The sequence below is a fragment of the Folsomia candida genome, unplaced genomic scaffold, assembly GCF_002217175.1.
Source record: "Folsomia candida strain VU population unplaced genomic scaffold, ASM221717v1 Fcan01_Sc001, whole genome shotgun sequence".
NCBI lineage: Eukaryota > Metazoa > Arthropoda > Collembola > Entomobryomorpha > Isotomidae > Folsomia > Folsomia candida.
Window position 1 is genome coordinate 7,178,100 of NW_019091193.1, and position 21,739 is coordinate 7,199,838.

A 21,739-nucleotide genomic window follows, 5' to 3' on the forward strand; every position below is an offset into this window, starting at 1 on the left:
TTTACGTACTATTATGCAAGTATTACTCCATGCTTGTTTAACTTTTCATGCAATTACAATCATTTTTAAAATTCGGCGTGTTGGCTATTTTCGGCTATAAACATTGGTGGTTCGCCACAACTCAAAAATGCAAATTACAACTCAAAATACCTTCTTGAAAGGTTATTCACATCAATTTTCATAAAAAAGTGTCCAGAATAATTCCGGTGGGAACACCATTTTTTAATTCATGGCCCAGGAATTAACGTCATGCAGTAGATAAAAATTTCGGGGTCAAGGGAGGTAAAAATTCGCGGTTACTAGGGGTGAAAGGTATGAAAAAACTCGTCTCCTAGGGTTGAAGTGGTTAATAAAATAGAAACCATACTTTTGCCTGTCTGTTTCTTACACTTATTACGATCTATCACTGTATGTATATGTGTAGGTACTTGTGGTTCAACGTTCAGCTTTGACGCAAGTTAAAAATGTAAATATTACATAATCTTACATATGTACATCGGTTAAGTTGACCATGCTGTCATAAGGAAGTATGTATGCATGTAAATATGAATGCTAACTCGTTGTCCCCGTGCCAGGAGTATGTACACTTGATTTGTCTATGATTTCTATTTAATCATTTGACTATTATATAATGGGCGTACTCACTACAACGTCTTATTTCGCATCGCAACTCATTTAGCAAACTTGCGAAGATCAAAATATTTCTGTCGTGAGGGGATTCGCAAAATATGACTTCGCAAATCTCTCTAATCTCGCAAATCTATTGAAAAACACCTATTTTGGTATTGTTTCCATGGATTTCTTGAATTTCCCTTGTTGGCGATGATGAGGATGAGTTTGCGAAGTAATTTTGCGAAATAAAAACATGCCAAATTGCTGGGTAAATTTGCGAAAAAAATCCCATGGTTTTCCAGCAAAATTTTTGCGAAATCTCGCATATCTCGCAAAACTTCGCAAGTTATGTTGTTATGCTCAATTTGCGAGATATGCGAGATATGCGAAGGTTGACGTGAGTACGCTCAATATCTAATAAATCGTAAGCAAAAAACGAAAAATATGTCAAACTTCATTTATTCCAAAATATAGCAAATTACCTTCACAAGAACTACTTTTCAGTATTTCAGTATACATATATGTAATTGCCAAGAAGTATATATGTACTAGTTTTGTAAGAAATAATAAATTACGCGTCATAGGATAATCGGTTTCCTAGAGATTTTTGAAAGAGTACGAAAATTATTATTGTGAAAGGATTTACTACTATCCAGTAAGAAATTAATCACTGTCGGTGTCCAGACCATCCTCGTCATGACCGGTCATATCAGCGCCTACAACACCAGGTGCAATACCACCGCCTGCAACGTTAGCGTTAGCTCGCTCTTGTTGCGGTGAAGCATTGCCCCCTCGGAGTCTCTCTCCCCTCAAATTTCGCAGCTTCTCCAACAAGACGAGTCGTTTTAATTGTTGATCCGTCATATCGATGGTTTCGGGGGTTTCATACCGTGCAAGCCGAGCAGCACCACGTCGTGCTCGAGCTTCCTCCTCCGGAGTCAATGGCTTCCTGTCCAAAACTTGGGTGGTCAGCGTAATGTCTCCCGTACATTGCTCGAAATGGTGACCCCCCTCACTTGTTCCGGTGGTACCAGATTGGGGTTGGCCCGATGATGCACTTGGAGGTGGGCGTGGTCGACCTTGACCTTGACCTCGACCTCGTAGTCCTGCTCCTCCAAGGCTGGCTTGAATGGTCTCACGGCTGTAGAGAAATAAAATCGTACGTATGTACAGTACATATATTTTTTTCTCGATTTATTAGCATTAATTGATTTTCGGGTCATACATAAATAGCATGAAAAATAATATAGTTTATGGAAGTTATGTATACTAATAAATGTTGAGGCTATGGAATACAAATTAATGCAGTTGAGACGAAAATAAATTAAAACAGTTGACGTGAGTCATGAGTGCGACAGCAAATGGGTCTCTTAGGATTAGTCTGAATTTACTTCAGTAAATTCAGACTATTTCAGACTGAGAAGTTTACTATTCTTTGTTCAATACATACATACAGGTCACATTTATCGTCTATGATAGCAGTAAAGTATATGTATGAATGCACACATACATGAGTTTATAAACGTATGTACATACATGTCCATGTACACAAGTATGGATAATGCAGGCCAAATATTGGTAGTATGTATGAAGTATGTATGAAGTGGTTTTACGTATAGCTAAATGCAATTCGACTATGTTGTACCTCTCAATAATACGAATATTTAAGAACAAAACGGACAAGTCCAGACAATATCAAATTTCACATTCCAAACAGGGTGAGTCAGAATCTTAATATAAGAACAGCAAGTTCGGCATATTCGCAAATTTATCACGAGAATAAATAAATGCGTATATGTATATATGATAATTTCATAGAAACACAGCAATGCGTTCGGACTAATTCTTCCATGTAATTTTTAAAACCCGTTCCCGACATGAGAAATAATAGCGTATAATGGTATGCATAATACATACATACTTACATGTTTCTTTATATGTACATATGTGTATGTTTAATATGACAAGATAATTATTCAGGATTTGAAAACTGCGATAATTTTGACTCGTTTTTAGCTCGAATTTTAACAAACATTAGTAAATTCAAGGCACTACTCAACTATACTATTTTTTAAATATGTATTTGAAAAATTATCTAAAGTTTCTTACATTTGTTGGGCTAGATCAGCACCAAAGTTGGGTGGGAGTGGATTTGCTGAACCCATTTCTGTTGGCCAGGGAGTGCTAAATACGTAGTGGAGTGGCTGGTTACTCGTGGAAGAATGGAGACAAACTTTGGACTGCGAATATGTAAAGTAGTAGAAAAAGAAGACTTTACGAGGACTTCTATTTTAAAGTACGCTTCCGCGGAAGGGTTTAAAAAGCTTCAATAAACAATGACCGAATGCTGTAAGTACTTATATTTCATGTAGTAAACTAGGACGTGAACTTTTAGGCTTAAAACGGATCCACTGGATATAGCATCCAGTATAATTTTGGTAATGAAAAATGCCAAGGGCTCTTCGGTTAAAAAACTCCGTGCATAGGCTTCACGCGGAGTGCCTTATTTTTTAAAGGCCAAGCACGACAGGTCACATAGAATTCTTTAAATCTCCAGACTACTTGAACGTGACGCACTTATGTATGTACTAACATGTATCTAAAATACATGAACCTAAGGAAAATCTTGTTACGATGATTGACATGAATATGAGTATATGTACGTACATATGTATGTAGTTTATGATTGTAAAAAAAACATGAACATATCTGATTAGTTGCTGAGGCAATAACTTTTACTATTGTTTTTTTAAACAATTCCTATTAAAGTGTAAACTACAAGGTAAAAGGAAAGGCTGGCACTTCTGTTATATTAAACAAAATTACTTTCCAGCACTTAACCGAATAAATTTCACCATTGTTCTTTAATAGGTCCGTTATATCAATTAGATAACTAAATAGTGCCAATACCAATACCTGACTTAATTTAGCTTTCCAATGACATATTATTATACAGTGGGTTGATAGATACATAATTGAGTAAATATTTTTACTTATAAATTCACAATGATAAATTCCACTTACCCATATTCTTCTTTAATGTCTAAACGATGTTTATAAAATTAATCGTTTCATTCATCCTACAGAAGTATTTGGATTCAAATACATACATACATAGAACAAGTTGAAAATGGACCGGGGGTATGTAATGAATACATCACACGTGCGCACATCATCGGGTAACGATCAAAATTGCCCAAAAATTGAGTATCGATCGCAAATATGCTTTAAGTATTTAGTTGAGAAAAATAACGCCTTATTCAATTGTACATAAACAGCGGAATACACATATATTTAACAACACATTGTATACAATTTGTCCATAAAAATTAAATTATGTAACACGTTAATCACCCGTAGAGCATTGAAATTCCACTATTTGTCCCTCATGATTACGGATTTCCTCAATTATCGCAGCATTTCTCCAATGCACAACTTTCACCGGGATGGCATTTACTTCTCCCTCGTCGCCTGGTTTTCTTCCAGTGTAAAAAATTCCTCCCTTCGTCACGTAATAATTTAGGGAAGTCATGTTCAGATCTTGCGAGGTATGCACAAATTTCCACTCGCCATATTTTTTATGTTTGTGCCAAATCACTAAAATTTGCAATGAGCCACCCTCACCCATCTCAGACAGATCGATGCTGTAAGCCAGCTGAAAATAGAAAATAAAATCAAAAGAAATGTGATGAAAATTAAATATTTAATGGAATACGTGTATTTAATACCCTTGAATCTTCTCGAACATTATGACCACATTTACCAAACGACCTTTCTTCGTTGTCCTCTCCTTTTATTGTGTCAATGACCAACACGTCCCCTGAGCAGGACTTTATCTGCACTGTGAGATTACACTCTGCAGTGAGACAATTAATCACATGAAGTGTGGTATGCATTATGCTTTTTATGAGAAAGAATTTGCCTTTTAAACGAATTTCTAATTTTTTTAGATTTTGAAATGAATTAAAGTTGAATATGTACTGGAAACAAACTGTGATTTTCAACCTATTCTGTACATACTTTTCAGATGGAGATATTGTTTTAAATCCGGGATGATCAACAGCTACATAAACTCTCTCTACATAAAAAGAAATATTTATTTTTAGCCTCACAATTAAACAAGCGGAAGCTGTAGAATTCCCATTTCGATTTTACTGCATCTCCTTGCTTCCTCTTTTCAAGTGTATTTTCTTATGGATATAAGCTTTCATCAGAATCCATTAGTTCGATTCTCTGCGTTAAAAACTACAACCAATAAGATTGGAATAACAGCATACTATTAATTTAATTTACTATGCATATTTTTAATCCACTTATAGCCACTTATACCCTTGTAAAAATGTACTCCAAATAATAATAAATCTGTAAATTAAAACATACATCAGTTATTACAAATTCATGACAGGTCCAAACCACAAATAATAGCATTTACCTCAATAACAAATTATTGACAAAATCCTGGAGTTAAAATTTTTCAAGAATCTGTTCTGTTAATTTGCATATAAATTAATACGTACATTTTATTCATTATGCAAATATAACATATCTAACAGATAAATTAATTTTAATTGTATTTGCTACAGGTGGTATAATTCATTATTCAAAAAATTGGTATACCTCTGGTTGTTTTAATTGCATTATTTCTTAAGTTATTGCTCATATTAAGTTCGTTTGTGCATATAAATAGCCCCAAAATGCTCATAGCTAAATGTATGCCGTTCTAATTAGTTTATCGCCTGCTCAAAATTTTCCCAGATAACAAACAACAAGAATGAAGATGTATTACATTTTGAGGTTCATGCTTTTGGGAATCATATTTTGTCTCAATATTTCCCTCAATTACTCAGTGGAGAGTTTCGCATGTAAGAAATGCATTCTTGACGAATATACAATTTGCACGAACTAAATAAAGTATTAATCCATTTATTCTTGTCCCATTATTAGCTTTAACCTGTGCCACCCCAAATCAACGGATTGATATAAATGCCCTAATTCAAAAGTGGAACGAAGACAGTGTAGTTCTAAATGACAAGGTGTCAACCTATGCCACTTACAAAGGGACAAAAACCAAACAAACCTATCGGCTTGATAATGAACGCCCAACTGCAGACAAATTTGCGAAATTCAGAATTCAGTCTGGAGCAGAAACATATGGGGACGTTCTAATAAAACCGGGCACTAATTTCGGAAAAAGAAAGATCCGTAATGCTTTTGTAACGAGTGTTAGAGATTGCAAAATTGTTACACTGAAGTAATAAATTACTTTCGATATTATGACCATCTTAAGGACATATTCACTAACAAGTCGTATATGAAAAAATGGCCATGTTATGCTCGTGTCATTGTAACATTATTTATGATCCACCTTATAGCGAAAAACTACATAATTTCATTATAAATACGTAGATGAAATTGGTGTTTCCGCGAACTACATAATTTTATTTATTTAGTGCGTCTGCAGCTTTCGTAATTGTTTATTTTACTGAACGTGTACGTGCTTTTCACCACGTTAAAAAAAGCATAACCTTGTAGTAGAATTTCAAATTACATAAATTTATCTCACATGTTATGTATAACTGTGCATAAATAAAAACATCTAGCACGTATTTTGTACTTAGGTATATACATACATATACATGCATACGTAGGAAACTAACAAGTTATTCGATGTACATTTGTACGGATGCTGGACCATGGTCAAAATATGCATATGCATGCATGTTCTCTTTAATTATTTTCATGGAATTATTTGCATCAGGATCTTCTTCCGTCACGGGACAACTATTTACATAAAAATGACATAACAAATGTATAAAACATGGTGTTGACTGGTTTTAAGGCACGCAATGTAAAGATCGACGCATTTCCATACATATGCATGGTTGCATTTATGTGATCCATCCAAGAAATATGCTTGACCACAAATTGTCATGCCCACATTTTTAAATAAATACGGAGAAGTTGCAAAACACATCCTCAGTTTATAATTTATCACTCCATTGAAATGTGTTCTTTTGTGGTAAAAGTTGCGCTTATACTATTAGCTTGTCTCACAAAACAGAGTTGGGGGTGGTCTTATGGCAAGGATAAAGTTCGAGGGGTGAATATTGGGTCCTGGCTGGTTCTAGAAAAATGGATGACCCCAAAACCATTTGAAGGTAATAAGAAATAATAAAAAATATACAATTAAAACCGATTTCTAACAAAACCGTGTTCTCTACAGGGCTGCCCGACTCGGTTAACGACGAATACAAATTATGTCAACATTTGGGAAAAGCTGGGGCCCTGCAAACGCTTCGGGCTCATTGGGACACGTGGGTGACAGAGGCAGACTTTGCTTCCTTCAAGTCTGCAGGACTGAACCATGTTCGTCTCCCCATTGGTTATTGGGCCCTCGACATTAAAAATGGAGAGCCTTGGGTGGCAGGTTCTTGGGACTATGTCGTAAAGGCTGCAGGATGGGCAAAGAAATACGGGCTGCAGTTAATGGTTGACCTCCACGGTGCACCAGGGTCTCAGGTTAATAAAATTCTGAACATGTATAATTAACGTGTTCATTATCTGATTTAAGTATATTTTTCAGAATGGTAACGACCACAGTGGAAAATCTGGCCCAATTGGATTTTATTACTCTGACGAAAACCTTCAAAGGGCGACTAATGTGATTGGGAAGATAGCCAAATGGGCCAACGCACCCGAGTGGAGGGACACTGTTTCCATTGTCCAACTCCTTAATGAACCAGTTCTTTGGGGCAATGACTATAATTATCGGTTAACTCGTCTTAAACAATACATTAGAATGGCGTATGATGAGGTACACACATTAGTGATAAGCATTTACATAAATATGTAAGTGCATGCTAAACTAACCATAATCGATTTTTTGCCGTGTAGGTCCGGAAGTACAACGACATAATAGTTGTAGCTGTCCATGACGCTTTTATTGATCCGAGCAACTGGTACTATCTCCGAGATGACTCACACTACTACTGGATCATGCTTGATATGCATTTATACCAAGTATTTGGTGACCAATGGGGGAAGATGACTTGCCAGCAGCACTACTCACATCCTTGCACGTATCACGAAAAACTGCGAGAATCTAACGCCAAGTTGTGGACGGTGGTGGGGGAGTGGTCACTCGCACTGCCGAACGAGCTGCAATGCAACGACCAGAAATATTTTGCTCAACAACAAATTGGATCCTACGAGGTGGCCACGGGATACTTTTTTTGGGCTCACAATAATCAGCAGGGATGGAAACACTGGAGTTTTAATCACTCGTACAAAGAGGGATGGATTCGACCATCGTCTACAAACACGGCACAATGTGGGGTCAACTGGGCTGGGAGAAAATGGGCGACGGAGTGTGACTTTAAGGGAAATGATCTCTCGAGTGCGAAGGTTAGAGGGGAAGATTGTGGTGGGAAATGTGCTGCGACGCAAAGTTGCACACATTTCACTTGGACGGATTGGACGCAGGATGGACAAGGGCCCGGGACTTGTTGGATGAAGAAGGGGAATATTTCTCCGAATGATGCAATAATTAGCAGCCAGCCGAATATTGTTTGTGGATATTTGTAAAAAAAGACAGAAAATAAATGCGTTTTGAGTACCAGACGTAATAGAGTACGTGCTTATGAAACCGCAAGGGAATTCGAGTCCTATTTAAATTGATGATTTTAAAATAATTTTAAAATAAATGCATTCATATTTAGTACACAATAATGATTTACGACCTGGTTGGTTATGTACAAAAATTTGATTTTTGGCGTCTGTGGAGAACATGACTTGAAAAATAAGTGTGCATGTCAAATATATATGCATACATACCTATATGTACATACATACATACATTTGACATCTGTCTATGCATTTCTCTCAAATTGTCGAATACATACAACATAAATACGGCCAGACTATACTTACTACGCATTTCCATACTGCAGATTCGGAATGTTTGTTGAGGGCATTTGTTTCGGAACTATATATTTTAAACCAACTAAACATTAATTATAGATCAATATATACATACAATACATGTATCTGCTATGTACATACATATGTGTTATGCATGTACATATGTACGAGTACATTCACTCCTTTTCCGGCCCAGCTGACTGATTACATAATTAAACACATACCATTTATACTGAAAAACTAGTGAATTTACTTCTATCTAATTTTATTTATAAGTATAATTCATATGTCATGACAGCATACATTAGTTTAATAAGTTAGTGTTTCAATTTCTCTGTGGTAAGTACAAATTGCGAAAACAATTAATAATGTTCTCTCATTATCGCATTGTGTAAAGTGTGGTTCGAAACTTACAGGATTTTCCCAATACAATAAAGCAATGTTTTTCACTTGCGAAATTCACAATCAACACTTTTCCACGTTGGAAGCAGTAAAGCTACACGACTCCGTTTTTCATATAGGTACATAAAAGAGTAATTCAAGTAATATAACTAACAGACAGGACAAATAAATAATTATCTGCATAGGTGAAAAGGATGACAACACGACTGAAGAAGTCATGTCAGTCCAGGAGAAAAAATCACCGACGGACCCCTCCATCAACCATGATCATAACTTTAACTGTCCGATTAAATCTGACAATTCCATGCAGAATTTGTCCCCTCCAAGATATACGTGTCACATTTGTGCAGAGACTTTTCCATCCTCACAACTTGTCATGCATCACTTGAAGTCGCATTTTGGCCCCCAAGATGTTCATGTCAACCAGGAAGAGGTGGACTACCTTCCGAATTTTCTTCCCGTCGTAAAAACGGAGCAATCTCTCGATGACTGCTGTGACATCATCGACAGTGAGTCAGATCTCTACTACGAACCAGAATCCGTAACAACGCCACAGTTAAATAACAAGCCGAAAGCATCACGTTCTCAAAAGAACAAGCTGATAAGTTTAAGACATCATTCCTCCACCCACAAGCGCATATCCTGTTACTTTTGCTCTTTTGTCCCCCGATACAGTTTCTTCAAACTTCTGGAGGCTCACATGCGCAAGCACACGTTAGAAATTCCATATCGTTGTGTGACTTGTGGGCGTCGTTGTTACAATTCCAAAAAACTCGAAATTCATCAACAAACCAGACACCAAGACTCGAGTAACGACAAATTATTACGAAAGTTTAAATGCCGCTTGTGCAAACGCTCATTTCGTGCAAAGGATACGCTTCGTGGACACATGCAGACCCACTCGACCCATGCAACCTTATCGTGTCCTCATTGCGAGAAACGGTTTAAACAGGGAAGAGCCTTGGTCCGACATATCGCTTCGTGTCATTCGACTAATCCTCTAATCACGTGTGAGGTGTCAAACTGTGGACAAACTTTCAACCGGCGAGATGTGTGGAAGTTGCACATGAAAAAGGTTCATCCGTCCGAAGTGATCACTAATTCAGCCAGAGAAAAAAGCTACACGTGCCAGTTCTGTCCACGTGGGACGGCAAAGTACAATTTTCTTTTCCAATTTCATAACCATATCCTTAATAAATAAATTTTAAAAAACAAACTTAGGTGAAGGACGCGCTTAAAATATTAAAACAAGAAGCATTAAAAAATGTCATAAATCGCTTAATATTTATTAACTTTTACTTCACCGGGGGCCCAACTAACACAGGAAAAAAGGTATACTTTCAAGGATTTGGAACAATTATACGAAATGCGTAATATGTATTTGTATATTAAACTTGCAAGATTTGAATGATTATCTTTCAATAAATCGCGACACCTCTTATAGAGGAAATTTGCTCATGTTCTGGCGTATTTTTAATAACTTCTGTAATGCTGCCCTTCATATTTAATCAAGTCGTTGGTTTAGCTACATTTATTATTGATTATCATTGCTTTGAAAATTTAACAGTTGGGCCCCCGGTGAAGTAAAAGTTAATAAATATTAAGCGATTTATGACATTTTTTAATGCTTCTTGTTTTAATATTTTAAGCGCGTCCTTCACCTAAGTTTGTTTTTTAAAATTTATTTATTTAATTATTTTTAGTGATTTGTGAACTTATATGCATAAAATCATATGCAATTATAAAATCTTAAACGTTGTTAATTCTCCTGTTTGTGGACGCTTGGCATACCAATTTAATTCCGCAGTGGGTGTGGATGCGTGGCATGCCAATTTAATCCCCCAGTTTCAAAATTTTAAGGATTGTTCTGTTCTGTCAAGAATGCCTTGACACTTAGCGATCTAATAATAACGTAATTCGATTGTCTAGCAACATTGGATATGTTGAGTATTGAATAGCGATGCTGAATAAACTATCACCGCACGTTAGCAACCAGTAACTTAACACGTAAATAGGTTGCCTAATGCAAATATTTCAAAAAGCTCTAATTCCGTCAGTTTTGATCCGATTAAGTCGAACAAAGGCTTACAATTTGCGTATTATCCTGGAGAATAATAAAAATGGCAAGCCCCCGGTCGGAAACACTTCCTTGATGCCAAGAAATGGATTTGAAATTTTAGGCATCGGACTTTCTACCTGAAGGAATTAGAATTTTTGAAAAAATAAAAAAAACGTATCTGTAAAACAGAATTCTCTGGTTTTTTTGTTTCAGCATGTTTTCCATGCAACGAACGGTTTGGGCGAAATCTCAGTGCGACCTTTTCAAAGTTGCAGCTGATTGCATACCTAGGCTTCGCCGTAACCATGGTGATCTTTTAACATGATCACCTTATGGTTACTTTTCCTTCACCTAAGAAAAACCATCCAGATGAGGTGAAAGGGCTCCTTACCTGCACCCTTTGTGGTACAACTCTGTCCTCTTTTTCGCATCGGAAACGACATGACAAAACTAAAGGACATCTAGACAAAGTAAAAGATGCTGAGAAAAGTACAAGTGTAGCGAAAGGCTGACAATTCATTGAAGATAACCTAAAAATGTTGTACTTAAGAGATGACTGTAAATACTTTATACTCATGACCCGAGCGATAAAATAAACAAATCTATATATTTAGCTCTAAAAATGCCAGTTCATGGATTCTCATGTTACTTCATGTTTCCTCCATTATTTAACGATCATATTATTTTCTTAAAGAATCTTAAAGGTCACAATAAGAATCATATAGCAAATTTGTTTTAGTTTGCAATAATAATTAAAATGCCAATAATCAATGTACACTGATTTAGCCTCGAATTGTGAATCATGAGAAAACACACATCAGCATTCATGAGACCACATGAGAAAATCTGCAAACAAGCGCATATGCAAATACCTTTCTCATCCATGCGGCTTATAAAAAGGGATGCAATTTGTGAAGAACAGAACATTACCTGTCCAGTGAAAATTATTCAACCGAATAATCACAAAATTTTCTTCATATAATTACATACATCATGGCGAAGAGGTAAGCCGAGAGATTTACTATTTTATGCAAGTAGGTTTGTGAACTATTTACGAAGAGAGATAATTTGGGATTTAAGCAGTAGCAGACTAATTTTATAATTGTTTCTGACATTTTTGAATCTGGGTTGTTTCTTCAACATCAAGACTTGTGTCTGTACTCTGTACGGACTTTGGCTAACTAAGCCGTCGTTTCCACAAAATCACTTTTCGTATCTTCAAAGTTTCAAGTTTGGGTTTGAAGTTCAAACCCAAACTTGTGCGACGCATTTTTTGGAAGTTTCTAAACTTAGCCAAAAGCAGCTGTCGGTCTTACATGAAGGCGTTGTTTTAATAGTCAAAATTTTAAAAAATCCATGCAAATGACATCGTAACTTTTTATAGGCATCTCATTTTTAGAATTGATAGTGATTTCCTTTATTTGCCTAGAAATCAATTCCTCGAAAAACGGCCTGATTACCATTTTTGACAACAAAATATTTTTTGGAAGCGGCACAATTCAGTTGCTCACATTAAAAGCGTCTGTAATGTTGACCCCGTGAGAGACATTATCGCCGGTTACTCGTCACTCTATCTGCTGCGTAATTATTAAAGTGTCACCCAATGGTAGATACTCAAAATAATTTTAAAATGCATTTACTTCTTTTTAGATTTTCAAAAATGTGTGTGCTCCTGGTGCTCTTTGTCTTGTTGGGACTGATGGTTGAGACGGAGGCTGGTGCCATGGCCTGCGTTCTTTGTTTGTCGACTTGTTCCGCAAGTGGGACCGCAATGCCGATCTGTGCTGCCATCGTGTGCTCCGCAATATGTGCTGTGCCAGGACCATGAAATTTCCTCATGTTCCAGAAATAAATTTCAATTTTTCTTTGTTTTTGATGAGAAAGTTTTTTGTCATTACTATTCGACCTTTTTTTATTTCATAATCAAATTAAAAGAAATAAATATATGTACTTATTATTTAATATGAAAGCATTTGTTATTTTAATGGTGGCAATAATTGTGCTCATAACTTTCTCATAACTTTCTCCGGTTTATCCATGAATATTGCTGACATCGTGACAATGTCATTATCCCAATGTGTGGGCAGTATGAAGTAATTTGTTAATTTTGTCAATTCACTGAGGGCATGGATTCCAAAATTAAATTTATCGCTGCATGCAGGATTTGGAAATACAAATAGTTTATTTTGTAAATATACAGAATGCCATGGGTTTTTCATAACTTTTGCAAGTACTAACTAATTATAAGTAATGATGCAACACTTGAAAAACATTGTGCACTTTTTCTGAAAATTATTTTTGCGTAAAATAAAGTTTAGTTATAGTTTTCATTAATGTAAATATTAATCGCTGTTCTTAAATATCAGTCTCCAGTCCGAACCTTGATTTTTTATTTTTTGCACGATTGATTGCACACACCCCACAAAGACAGATGCAGACGATCACCAGCTCCAACGCCAATCCTAACGTGGTCACTTTCAGAACGAAGAGTAAAGTATCCTCCTTCTCTTCAGACTTGTGATCAGCTCCACAAAGTTTCATCGATTTGGCGACGACTAGAATCGTCCTTATGAAATCCTTTTTGATGAAAATTTCACCCCGTTCCCCATTTGACTGTGACCCTTGCTCATCAGCACAGTTTGGTTCCCCATAAATAAGAACACATTGGCCGTAAGTTTGGATGGAATATACAGACTTAGTCAGATTGACACAGCCATTTGTAATATTTATAGTCATGCCATAACCTAAAAAATAATTTAAAAACATATGTACACATGTTCCACCTTATAAATCTCCATTTAATTATATCCTACAGTTACCTTTATGGTCAAAAAGAGTAACGGTACCGGGTCCCAATTGGTCTGTGATAATTGGACTGCTCTCTGGCTCGGTTTTATTGCAAAACATGCCACATCTTGAAATCGCTCTGGCATGAAAAACATCACGGCTCGCCCCCCAAACCCAAAGATGCTTCAGTTCCGGATATCCAGGTTTCAGTTGTGTGAACTTTCCTCCGCAGTCGGCCTCACTATGCAGCTCGAGGCAATTTGTCTCATCTCCTGGAATCTTTATGGATCCGATTTTCTGGTAACGTGGAGGAATTTGAATACAGCCATCCTCATCAATAACCAGGGAGGCGCTGTCACCTAGGTTTGAAAGATGACAATAATGGGCTTATTGACCTTAGGAAAAATGTCATTGTATTTATCGCTGTACTGATGCACCGCATTATTTGGAATTGGAACCAAATTAGGAAAAATTTGTGAGGAATATTTCTCAAAATAAAATAAGACTCTCATATGGTAAATTTACTAAACTTTTTGGCATACGTAGATAAGTATTACGATGCTGGTTGCACGTAAAAAAATTACACAATTTTCTGCGATATTAAGTTGCCCAATTGTCTTGTGTGTGTGTATATTCAAAAAATACGAAATATTTGTACCATGATCAACTTTGATTGACCTTGAAAGCTTAATTTGTGAACTTCTAATGCTTACTTTAAATTTGTAAAAAATTATGCTACTACATACGTATTTTATTTATGTATATATTTTGCCCAAACCTTGAATATGCATACATAGTAGTAAATACATACATACCTTGATAGAGGTGTTTCGCATACAACGTGACAACTGTGGTTTCTCTCCTGTCGCCCACCCAATTTGCCAAGTCGCAATCGTCAAAACAAGGTCCTACCGACCCCACGTGCAGGATCTCACTAACCACTTGATCCCCAATCCAACGAGTTGTCCTAGGCGAAACCATGGTGACGGCCAATTTATTTATTGACAGGCGAACAAAAGAACCAGTACAGTTTTCCTCGCGATAAACGTTGTAGCACTTGCCCGTCGTCGTCATTGTCCGGACCCGTCCTCCTGGAGCGTTGGGAACGGTGGGGTTGCACTTGGAAATGTTGTAGGCGACATCTGCCTCGTTCCACCCTCGGTCAGTTTCGCCTTGGATTTTGATAATATTGGGGTCTGCAAGGGTAGTGCAGGCGCAAAATAAGAGTAAAATCAGCATCATTTTGAGAAATTTACTTATTGAAGGTGGCTGAATATTAACACTGGGTACAAACTGAAGATGCATTTCTTGAAAATTTGTCGAGTGTAAAGGGTTAAATGCAGTGAGATTTTTGATAGTGCAGAAAATTAAGGGTGACAAACTTCCAGTGAGTGCTTGAAGGGACTGTGTGGACTAATATGGTTAGCTTGCTTATTTTATCTCGTCTTTCTCGCTCTTTAATCTTTTAAACGTGAGACAATAAAATGTATATTTGTAGCCAGACCGAACGTAGGGTTCTCAAAATGTTGTGCTTGCTAAGAAGGTAAATATCAGTATATCATCTATAGTAGGATTCTTAGCATCCAGTATTTTTCGAGTACAAATAATACATGCATTATTTGTTAAACACAAAAACACAGAACTCGGGGAACACTGGTCAAGTGTGACTCATGAAGATTAGATTACATGGGATTAACTTTTACCAACCTTTGCTCGTTGTTTTGAGACGTTCTTAAATTACATATATATTCTCCTCTCCAGGGAAAGGAAGGCTAGTAGGAAGACTGGTGAATAAGGCAGTGTAAATATTACAATTCCAGGAAAAAACTCCGAGTTTTAGTTCTGACTTTATTAAAGGAAATATAGATGCATGTATTTTTCAATAAGGTTAAGATTGAAGTCAATCGTGCACTATACTGTTGTGATCATGTCCAATATACATGATCACAATAATGAATCACAACTTGTGATTATGTACAATATAATATAAATATGTATGTATATAAATATGTCCCTATAGTTTGGCAAAATTATGTCCTTAATTATTTTTTCCTAAGCTTCGTTCCTTGTCTAACTTCAAATCGATATTTCTTTTCATACATACATACATAACAATGACAATATTAATTTAACTCAGATTTACATAATACGTTCATGGGCTGCGGAATATGAGATCATCCTGAGGACGTTTACATATTTACATGAAATTATTTTTATAGGTCTGTAACCATGTTAAGATTAACATTACGTATATTTATAATTGATTGCTACCGGATTACAGATTCTTTCGAAAACTCATCCTTCCATCAAAAGCGGTGCTAGAACTTGCAGATAATCCATAAAACTAAATTAATGAAGGATAAGTGACGAAATTTGCAAAATTATATTTTGCGAATCCCCAACAAATATTTTGAACTTTATATATTTTGAAACGAGCTGCAATAATAATTTTGTCGTGAGTACGCCCATTGATTTATGTACATCTTCCAATTGTATACCAAATTCCCAATATTAAGCATCTTCATCATTGCAACCACAGTAGTGTCTTACTTACCTTTAATTAGAAACAAAATAATTAGGCAGCGAACGAGTAGGAAAATAAAATAAATAAATATACGATTTTACTATGATGAAAGCAGAGTACAAGGCCATTGGTTTGGACAAATGCCAAACTTTGACATACGTTTTTATACCTATAACTCGTTTACTTTTCATCTTAAACGGTGGGAGGCAATGTTCGACATCTGCTTCCCCCAGAATTGCAAAATAATCTCAATAATAATAATAAGGAGATTGTAAACATGTGTAAAATATATTTCCTTGCTGGTACTTATCAGACAAAATCTTGTGCCAATCTAAATTAAATAGAGTAATAAAAAATAAACTCTGAAGTTTGTGAATAGCTTTTGCATTATGCTTCCCTGTCAGAGATCAAGTTCAGTGTTGCAAATCATACTCGAGCATCCAAGCGCAAGTTTCATCCCAGGAGAAAGCATTGTCGGAGAAGTTGTACTTAATAATAAAAACCCGACAGAATTTAAAAGTAAGCTTTGTAATGGTTTATTTGGTTAAATGCCTTAATTCTATTTGTCATGCCGAATTAAATAAATCGTGGTAAGCTTTAGCGACACATGAATATATACAATGAATAAATACATACTTCATGAAAGGATAGCAAAACTGGGCATTTATTGAAATGTATTAACAGGTATCCGAATCCGTTTTTATGGACGGGCAAAAGTAGAATGGTCCGAAATCCGACAAACCGGTTACAGAATACCGAATACCCATCATTTCACTGGCGAAGAAGTTTATTTCACCGAAGATCTGGCTCTCATCGGTAATGGTAAGGTTTAACGATATCGTTTTTGCAACTGCATTATCTACGTACATAGATATGCATACATACGTTATCTGATTTTTTGCTTGTTTAATCTTCCCGATCATGATAATGATGAGGTGTAGAAATTCAACATTGTAGTTGCAACAATACGTAATTAATATGTGTACATACATTACATATATACAAGACTTGTATTACAAGTATGCATGCATATTTAAAGCTGATTATTAATTACTTATCTGCGAATCATGAATTGATGAATATTTTCATGGATTATAATTTTGAAGGAGCCGATACAACAAGTCTTCCTCCAGGAACTTGGAGATATCCCTTCGCCTACAAACTTCCTCATGGGATCCCTTCATCATTCTCCCATCACGTTGGCACTGTCTCGTACATGATGCAAGCTATAATGAAGGGCTCTTGGTGTCAATCACAAACCAATGCAATTAAGGAGTTTAAAGTTGATGGGAGGCTTAACCTTTCGATGGACAAAATCGAAAATTTAAGAAAACCTTTAGAAATTGAAAAGGAGAAAATAATTTATGACATGTTCTGTCGTCCTGGAAAAATCATGGTTGGCATTAAACTGGATCGGAGTGGATTCGTTTCCGGGGATTACATAAATTTCCAGGTGTATCAGAAAAACCACTTGAAACAAAATCTTAACCCCTTAAAAATTCGATTACTTCAAGTAATCGAATTCAAGGGGACTGATGGTACCAGGAAGGAAAGCAATACAATTGTGAAAGTTGAAGGGCCCAAACTTTTAGGAAATGGCGAGAAAAAGTGGGAGATGACCAACAAAATGAAAATTCCTGAATCAATTCCATATAGCGGGTTGGGAGGATGCAAGATTATTGATGTTCAGTACATATTGGAGGTAATTTACTTAACACTTGTATACAAGTTCATAATTATGCACTTACGTATTTAATAAACTTCATTTCAGATTAAACTGGAACTTTTCATGGAAGCATTTCGCCAAATAATACCATTGATGATAGGTTACCAATAATATGACGATTATACCAACAAAGTGTGAAAGTGATGCTTCGAATCATTTACTTTGACATCTTTGGCAAAATTTAAAAACCTTCATATGCTCGAGTCATTTAAAAATATATTCATGTACGTACGTATATATTTTGTCTTTACTAAATCCTGATTTTTTCTAATCTAACTCGTCACGAATCGAAAACAAAGAATGATGCATACATCGAAATCTGTTTGACATGGAATTTTTGTATTTTCCTATAACAGTAAAATAACATTCTTTAAGAAGTATGTACTTATCTATTTAGCTGCTGGTTTAGGCATTTGGAAAGTTAGTTTTACACGCACCCATTAGTTAAATTGGCAGGTGGAGATTCCCACCCACTTCAGAGTAGACGATGGTCTTCTGAGGAACAGACCAGTAAAATTACTTCAATACGACGGCATAAAGCAGTTGTGTGGTTTTCTACCCTTGGATAAATGGTATAGTAATTTTTATTGGGGACGGTAGCTCGGTATAAACTTAAAATAAAAGTATGCATGCACATATGTAATTGTTGTCTCAAATAATACTTTATTCAATTTTGAAAAAAATGAAGCCATCCATTTGTCCACTTGTAGAACACATTAAGCATCTGGATTTTCTTGGTGAGCCGGATCAACGAATGAAATCTGATATAGGATCGTTTTCGCCTTCATAACACTGAACCCATTGTCCCAAACGAGGGAGTAGATGCCCTCCTTTTCGCAGAGGTGAGACCCCTCCTGAACTTGCGTGTGAGCGTCCACCCTCGCCAAGGGGACGATATCTTCCCACTGGTCCTTCTTGGCACGAGCCTCCTTTGAGTAAAATAGGTGGAAACCGACGTCATGTCCCTCGGATTTAAATTTCCATTCGAGAATTGTATTTTTATCGGGAACTTCGACCTCTTGGATAAATCGCTCTCGAGCAGCGACCACAACTTTTGTGAAAGCCGCGTCCTCCTCAGCCAAACCTGAAGTGATTATAAGCACATATAATTCCAACCATTGTTTAAAGCAGAATAATTTGTAAATTATGTAACCATAAAAAGCACGTAATTTAAGTAAATAGTGCTCATTTACAGGTCACTTTTTTCTATTAATAGTTCTATATTGCAATTATGTCCTCACCTCTCATATAAGGGCCCATGTCGGCCGGCCCTTGAAGCCAAATGGAGTGACCACTCGCATAATCGTCCTCGGTCACTAAATCCCCACCCCAATAAGCAGGAATCAACTCGACGGGAAACTTCTCTCGTACGATGGCTCTCCATTTCTCAGGGTCTGGTCTGAAATTAAAGGTGATAAGAGGACATGAATAATTTATATTTTTCCTTAACACATGAAATGAAGAATAGTGCAACGAGCGTGCACATGTAATTTTAGTTGGTTATACTACTTCCTTCGGTGGGCTCAATTTGCATACATTTACGGATAAATTTGGAAGTTAGCACGCGTAATGAAGAATGCTTTAAAATTTGATAGTAAACTTATGAACTCAGAGTACGGATAACATGATAACGAAGTATCCATAAAATTCGAATATTATAAGTAAATGACAAAATTGAAAATCTATGTAAAGTGGTGAAAATTGTCGTTCCCCTAGCAGGTGCTAAAACGTGTTCACGTACATAACCTATGTATGTATTTGATAATATTTATTTTACCCGAATATATCAATCTTCTCCAATGTAGCTTTCGGGATGATTGGCTTGAGCATGTTGAAGATAATGGCGAACACCTTTGGCGCATTTATTATCATAGCGTATCGCAAAATTTCTGGATAGTTTGCATCCATATTGGTTTGCATATTGGTCATAAAATCGCGACATTGTTTCGTGGCCATTTGTCGGTATGAATACCTAAAATACAAATAATCGATTTGGTCATATTTACGTCAACTTTGTAAAAAAGTAAAGAAAGCAAATTTAAACTTTTTGCATTGTCAATTTATGCAAAATGTTACACAGTTTAAAAACATGGGTATGAATTCCCTCACATTTGTGCTTACCCTTCGCAATCGCAAATCTCAATAAGTTGCGTACATTTGACACCTTTCTTGTCACCTTCTTCCTTCATAATTTTTAGCATTTGCAACATGAAAATGTTGTTAAACTTTTCACACTCCTTGGCCCCATACTTTTCCAGCATGGATCTCATATCGTGTCTTCCAAAGGGGACGACGAAGGTGCCATAGCCTTCCTTCGAAATGCCACACCACGCGATGGCCGCTCCCTTCCGCATCTCCTCCGGCATGGAATCGCCCTCCCGTTCCAGCAACGTGTCAATCTCATTCTCCTTCCGCCACTTCATGGAGGCACGAAGCATCTCGGCTGCCTTGGGAAGATCCAAGTATCTGGCTCGTAACCATTTTATGAGAAAATCGTCCTCCAATTCTTCCTCGGTCAGGGACAAGTCGGCCACGTTCTTCCTGAACTGGACCAATTTTTCCTTTTCTTCTGCCGTGTATTCGTTCCCGGAGGAGAACGCGGCCTTGAACACGTCGCTCATGTTTTACTAACTTTACGCCTAAAAAGAAACCTTGAGTTTGGAGATGTGAAGTTGAACTTGATTTTTTAAATCCTTGAAGTGGAAGATTCGACTGAGCAGTAAAATAAATAAAGCCTCAAGTTTTATCCTGTTTAGTTGAGTATATATGTACATTTGCGGTTGCGACACAATGGCGGCTCGTGACTGATACTGACGTCCATTTATAATCGTTATCAATTAGCAGCAATTGAACCATGATTACAATTTTTATTAGGGAGAGATGTACAAAGGAAGGAATGGAGTGAGGCTGGATTATACGGGTGACACGAGCAGAGCTCAATCATGTAAAGTGAGACGGTTTTGTTCAGGCATTGCACATAATAAAGCGTATGTTGAATTTGTGAGGAACAAGCATCTGGATATAAATATCCTTTTGTGTGGAACAATTAAGTGTGCTGGGGTATGAAATACATACGTTACAGTGATGTCCAACGTGAAATAATGGTATACGATCCTGAGTGGACGCATATCGTACATGGATCCACTTGTCTATCAAAGTTTATTTGGCAGAAGTGACTCAAACAGGACACAAAATAATTCTGAACGATTGCATGGAGATTTATCATCTGGCTGGACAAGAGCAAATGCTCAAGTACTCATTTCATAAACCAGTGATTGTTGTCGGGGAAAATGCTGCGATCATTTAATCGTATCAAAAATATAGACATAATCCATGCAGCATTATTAAATACAAATGTGCAGGTATAGTTTACTGATTGGGTCACTACTATTTTATTAACGTTCATTATATTTGATGCTATGCAATAAAGTTGCTCACATGGTTTGGTTATTTACTATGGAACAAAATGATTTGTAAACGTAACTCTAATGGAATCATCAATATCCTAGTAATCTAAGTAATTCGAAGGAAATTACTCAGGGACCTTTACTACTGAAACACTGTTACATAATGTATGCATAAAGTATATTATTTGCATCTTTCTTTATGTCACATCGGCGTCGGTGTCCTCACAAACATCTCGACATGGAAAACACTGTTCAACTTTCGAGCATTTTTACTGTAAGATTGCGGTACAATTCTACTATTG

At 36.5% G+C, this 21,739-nt stretch overlaps 8 protein-coding genes across 9 annotated transcripts; 4 read left to right on the forward strand and 4 right to left on the reverse strand.

Moving 5' to 3' along the window:
* Positions 1-1,055: 1,055 nt before the first annotated feature.
* Positions 1,056-3,150, reverse strand: LOC110841782. Its single transcript, XM_022087480.2, has 2 exons — positions 2,722-3,150; positions 1,056-1,753 (listed from the first exon to the last, which is right to left on the reverse strand). The coding sequence occupies exons 1-2, from the start codon at positions 2,775-2,777 to the stop codon at positions 1,276-1,278; spliced, it is 534 nt and encodes a 177-aa protein (XP_021943172.1). The 5' UTR covers positions 2,778-3,150; the 3' UTR covers positions 1,056-1,275.
* A 721-nt stretch (positions 3,151-3,871) lies between these two features.
* Positions 3,872-4,629, reverse strand: LOC110863602. Its single transcript, XM_022112951.2, has 2 exons — positions 4,341-4,629; positions 3,872-4,267 (listed from the first exon to the last, which is right to left on the reverse strand). Exons 1-2 carry the CDS (start codon positions 4,506-4,508, stop codon positions 3,959-3,961), a joined length of 477 nt encoding a protein of 158 aa, XP_021968643.1. The 5' UTR covers positions 4,509-4,629; the 3' UTR covers positions 3,872-3,958.
* Positions 4,630-5,307: 678 nt separating this feature from the next.
* On the forward strand, positions 5,308-5,903 carry LOC110842059. The gene is made up of 2 exons (XM_022087772.2): positions 5,308-5,474; positions 5,557-5,903. The coding sequence occupies exons 1-2, from the start codon at positions 5,384-5,386 to the stop codon at positions 5,865-5,867; spliced, it is 402 nt and encodes a 133-aa protein (XP_021943464.1). The 5' UTR covers positions 5,308-5,383; the 3' UTR covers positions 5,868-5,903.
* Positions 5,904-6,576: 673 nt separating this feature from the next.
* Positions 6,577-8,343, forward strand: LOC110855463 (glucan 1,3-beta-glucosidase). The gene is made up of 4 exons (XM_022103874.2): positions 6,577-6,770; positions 6,836-7,131; positions 7,196-7,426; positions 7,507-8,343. Exons 1-4 carry the CDS (start codon positions 6,617-6,619, stop codon positions 8,194-8,196), a joined length of 1,371 nt encoding a protein of 456 aa, XP_021959566.1. The 5' UTR covers positions 6,577-6,616; the 3' UTR covers positions 8,197-8,343.
* A 126-nt stretch (positions 8,344-8,469) lies between these two features.
* LOC110863368 (zinc finger protein 668) lies at positions 8,470-11,616 on the forward strand. 2 transcript variants are annotated; one of them, XM_035854581.1, is made up of 4 exons: positions 8,470-8,871; positions 8,949-9,053; positions 9,120-10,089; positions 10,638-11,616. In XM_035854581.1, the coding sequence occupies exons 2-4, from the start codon at positions 8,972-8,974 to the stop codon at positions 10,645-10,647; spliced, it is 1,062 nt and encodes a 353-aa protein (XP_035710474.1). In that variant the 5' UTR covers positions 8,470-8,871; positions 8,949-8,971; the 3' UTR covers positions 10,648-11,616. The 2 variants fall into 2 exon arrangements, with proteins under 2 accessions (XP_035710474.1, XP_021968351.1); XM_022112659.2 differs by having other exon boundaries at positions 8,555-8,871; positions 11,207-11,616.
* Positions 11,617-12,887: 1,271 nt separating this feature from the next.
* Positions 12,888-15,277, reverse strand: LOC110863618. Its single transcript, XM_022112966.2, has 3 exons — positions 14,596-15,277; positions 13,813-14,139; positions 12,888-13,737 (listed from the first exon to the last, which is right to left on the reverse strand). Exons 1-3 carry the CDS (start codon positions 15,083-15,085, stop codon positions 13,349-13,351), a joined length of 1,206 nt encoding a protein of 401 aa, XP_021968658.1. The 5' UTR covers positions 15,086-15,277; the 3' UTR covers positions 12,888-13,348.
* Positions 15,278-16,489: 1,212 nt separating this feature from the next.
* On the forward strand, positions 16,490-18,564 carry LOC118433803 (arrestin domain-containing protein 17-like). Its single transcript, XM_035846057.1, has 4 exons — positions 16,490-16,823; positions 16,989-17,126; positions 17,411-18,006; positions 18,076-18,564. The coding sequence occupies exons 1-4, from the start codon at positions 16,694-16,696 to the stop codon at positions 18,139-18,141; spliced, it is 930 nt and encodes a 309-aa protein (XP_035701950.1). The 5' UTR covers positions 16,490-16,693; the 3' UTR covers positions 18,142-18,564.
* Positions 18,565-18,670: 106 nt separating this feature from the next.
* On the reverse strand, positions 18,671-20,788 carry LOC110856626 (retinal-binding protein). The gene is made up of 4 exons (XM_022105119.2): positions 20,152-20,788; positions 19,808-20,002; positions 19,272-19,429; positions 18,671-19,114 (listed from the first exon to the last, which is right to left on the reverse strand). Exons 1-4 carry the CDS (start codon positions 20,649-20,651, stop codon positions 18,747-18,749), a joined length of 1,221 nt encoding a protein of 406 aa, XP_021960811.1. The 5' UTR covers positions 20,652-20,788; the 3' UTR covers positions 18,671-18,746.
* Positions 20,789-21,739: the final 951 nt, after the last annotated feature.